This window comes from Fulmarus glacialis, unplaced genomic scaffold (genome assembly GCF_000690835.1).
Source record: "Fulmarus glacialis isolate BGI_N327 unplaced genomic scaffold, ASM69083v1 scaffold8858, whole genome shotgun sequence".
Lineage (NCBI taxonomy): Eukaryota > Metazoa > Chordata > Aves > Procellariiformes > Procellariidae > Fulmarus > Fulmarus glacialis.
The window spans coordinates 1-3,890 of NW_009226381.1; the positions used below are offsets into that span (position 1 = coordinate 1).

The following is a 3,890-nucleotide window of genomic DNA, read 5'->3' on the forward strand; positions in this document are numbered from 1 at the left end:
TCCTCCCCCCTCCATCTGACGAGAGGCTCCTGGTTTATTTACTTTTTCTGCTAAAACAGAGCGGCTCCGCATTAAGCGTTCCCACAGATAGCTTTTCTTTTGCGAGGCTGAAGAGCAGGAAAGCCTCCCTAATGCGCGGCTGAGCCGGGGCTGCTGCGGAGGTTTCTAATCCTTATCTAATCCCCGTGAGAGATCAATGAAACGATCAATCGTGGCCTCTCCTCAAGCGCTCCCTCGCCGCGCCGTCGAGGAGCAATTTAGCCCGGACCCACGCTACGCCTCCCCAGCCACCAGCGCCCAGGCTGGTAAAAGCCCTGTGGCCAGGTTTCGGCTCTCACCTGCAGGTAGCCCAGCCAAATGCAGAGCGGGGTGTCCAGCAGCACCTCCGCCCCTCCTCGCCTGTGGCCCACCGAGGCAGTGAACCCTCTGGGACAGGCCATTGCTGAACAACTGGGTGCGTTTCCCGGCTTATGTAGCCAAAATAGTCACTGCAGAGTTAGCCGTGGCACAGGTAGGCCCGTGGAGCCGGTGGTGCACGTGTCACTCGCGTGCTCTTTGGGAAGCGTTTCCCCAGGTTGTAATCATTCCTGGCTGCTAGTCTCCGGAGCTGGCATGCAGTGGCCCCGCTGTAGAAGTAATGAAAATGCAGTTTTCCCATGCCTTTAATGCGAAACTGTGTTGAGAAAAGAAATTCATGAGTATTTAATGTTTCTGATGGATAAAGGAGGTGGCCTCGGAGAAGTGGTTGTGCTGTTTAGTGGAAAGCCTTATCGTGAGAAAGGAGATGAATGATGAAATGTAACCTCTTATCGTCTGCATTTCCCTGTGTGGAAAGTAAACACCTAGCAGCGAATGGGGAAAAGCCAGTGCATGGGTCATTCATGTTAAACCTGAGCATGGTAGGCAAGGAGCTGAGCAAGAGAGGAGCTGAAAGGGCAAAGTTTGTAATTTCTAGGCAAATGTAAAAATCTGCAGTTTCAAGTAGTCATACTGTTACAGCAAAGACTGTTTTTGACATAAAAGCTATTCTATAACTTTCACAAAATTTAGAAGAAAATCAATGTGACTCCACTTTTTCACTGAGTTCTCACTCTTAGCCACTATTAGTGGCTTCATGAAAGCAGAAGTTTGTCTTGTGACCACTGAAAACAACATCTGCGTATTTACAAATATTGGTCTGGTCCTGAAATACCCTAAAGCTGAGCCTTACCTTATGCAAAAAGCCGTATGGGGATCAACAGGGAATGGTTATGTGACTAAGAACTGCTAACAGCAGTTATGGCTTCCCCTTAGAAAGTGAATGTTTCTCCCGGATGCTTAGTACCAAAATTAAAAACCATTATTTGAGAGAGATTTGGTTTGGCAAATACTTTTAAATTCTTCAATGTCTGTAGCAACTCATACTTCTTAGCAACCCTAGATTTTACTCCCTCTGAAGCTCCGTTCAATTATTTGTTGACTCAAAGGTGAGAACGGCATGGGGTTTAGTGACCTTTTTTTTTTTTCGGTGGTTTTGAAAATCTGTTGTTCAGAAGCGACTTTGTTTCGTTATCCCTTTACCATCCACCCCTTTTTAGCGGTTGAACCTTCCCGCTGTTCTTTATGGCCCTTTTGGGTGAATACTAGGGCGTGCTTCGTAAAGTGCCCTTACAGATGTTGAGGTCACCGTCTCTAATCAAGATACAAAAATCCGTACGTTAAGATTTGTAAGTCGCCTAAATTACGGAGTAATATTTTTCGGAATGGAGTTTAAGGGATTGATGTTAGAGCCATATTCTTGAAAAAAGCAGAAATGCAATAGTTACCCTAAGTCCTCAAGCAGTTTTAGTGATTCTCATCAGACCCCCACTAACTATAGCGCTTGAGTTTTCTCACTAATGTCCTGGAATTCCAAAGTAATGCTGCGTGTTTCTTGCCACTTATTTTAACCGCCTGGAATGCAAAGGGCACCGGTATTCAATCAAAATGCGTAACAATGAATGAAGCATTCTTAACTTCATGCTATACGTGCTTGCATAAATAAACAGACAAGGGAGATGGTATTTTCTGCCTGAAAGTCTTTCAGATCTTGTATGTCACATGCGCTGTCATTTGAAAGTTGCCAGCAGCAGACTATCTGAGGGGTTTGGTTGCTTGTCTCAGTTACTGATTATTTTCTTTCTTTCTTTTTTTTTTATTTTCCCTGTTTAATCAAATTAGAAGTTTTGGAAGAACTGCCAGAAACAAGTGGGAAAACAGCACGACGTTTCTTCTTTAATTTAACTTCCATCCCTAATGAGGAGTCTATCACCTCAGCTGAACTCCAGATTTTCCGGAAACAGGTGCACGGAGGCTTTGAGAACAACAGCAGCTACCATCACCGTATTAATATTTATGAAATTATAAAGCCAGCCACAGCCACCTCTAAGGACCCTGTCACAAGACTTTTGGACACCAGGTTGGTGCATCATAATGCAAGTAAATGGGAAAGTTTTGATGTAACGCCAGCTGTTTTGAGGTGGATTGCACATGGACAACCTAATCATGGGTTTGTGGTAGAGGTGGTTCACTTGGACAAAGAGAACAGTGCCTCCAAGAGGCACGTTAGGATTAGCAGGTCTTTACATCAGGATGAAGATAGCTGGTCTCAGCTCAGGCCATTATTAGTAACGTTTGGGCATGATGGCAAGGGACACCCGCTTCATAAAAGAGAAAAGCGTCAAGCGAAACACAAACAGCGTAAACGCCACAAATACAGTTGCAAAAGGCATCCGTTATATGTGGACTTCAATGATGTAGGGTGGAATGACTGGATTGTTGCCCCACCGGGGTATAGTGCCTTTTACTGCCACGGGGAATGTCCTTTTCCACTGGCAGATCATCTAAACTCAACAAACCATGCCATTGTTCAGACTTTGGTCAATTCAGTGAATTCCAAAATCCCCAAGGCTTGCTGTGTGCCGACAGAACTGAGTGCTATTTCCATGCTCTACCTTGATGAGAATGAAAAAGTTGTATTAAAGAACTATCAAGATATGGTTGTGGAGGGTTGTGGGTGCCGCTAACACAGCAAATATATTAGACAAATACAAAAAAAAAAAAAAGCTGACACTTTAATATTTCCCAATGAAGACTTTATTTATGTAATGAAATGGAAAGAAAAAAAAACACAACTATTTTGAAAATATATTTATGTCTACGAAAAAGTTGGGAAAACAAATATTTTAATCAGAGAAATATTCCTTTAAAGATTTTAAATGTATTTTAGTTGTACATTTTATATGGGTTTAACCCCAGCACATGAAGTATAATGGTCAGATTCTTATTTTGTATTTATTTACTATTATAACCACTTTTTAGAAGAATAGCTAATTTGTATTTATATGTAATCAAAAAGAAAAAAATATAGGGTTTGTACATAATTTTCCAAAATTGTAGCTGTTTCAATTGTGTGTATTTAAGCTGAAAAGAATACATGGAAGGTTACTATGGCAAAGTGCATAGCACATTTGCTTTCTGCTGTGCTACTGTTAAGGTCACAAGTTCAAGTCCAGAAAAAAGTGGATAATCCACTCTGCTGACTTTCAAGATTATTATATTGTACAATTCTCAGGAATGCTGCAGGGTGGGCTGTCCAATCCATGAGAACTGGCATCCTCTTTAGGTGGAACATTTGGATAAGAACCAGACGTTGCTGATCTAGTATAAATACTGCTATTCCCAACTAATTTGCAGTGTGAATATAAGAAGGGCCAATAGAAATCCTACGGGAGGTGGGGGTGGGGGAAGACTGAATCCTTTCTAGACCTACAGAAAAGTGAATGTTTGATGTTTCCTTTAAAAGTCCTTCCTTTAAAAGTCCTGGCCAAATATAAAATAATAAAAACTAAAATGTCATCCTTTTTTTTTTG

General features: G+C 41.9%; 1 protein-coding gene across 1 annotated transcript; it reads left to right on the forward strand.

Annotated features, from left to right (window-relative positions):
* Nucleotides 1-196: 196 nt before the first annotated feature.
* Nucleotides 197-3,572, forward strand: BMP2 (bone morphogenetic protein 2). Its single transcript, XM_009582792.1, has 2 exons — nucleotides 197-344; nucleotides 2,200-3,572. Exons 1-2 carry the CDS (start codon nucleotides 197-199, stop codon nucleotides 3,042-3,044), a joined length of 993 nt encoding a protein of 330 aa, XP_009581087.1. The 3' UTR covers nucleotides 3,045-3,572.
* Nucleotides 3,573-3,890: the final 318 nt, after the last annotated feature.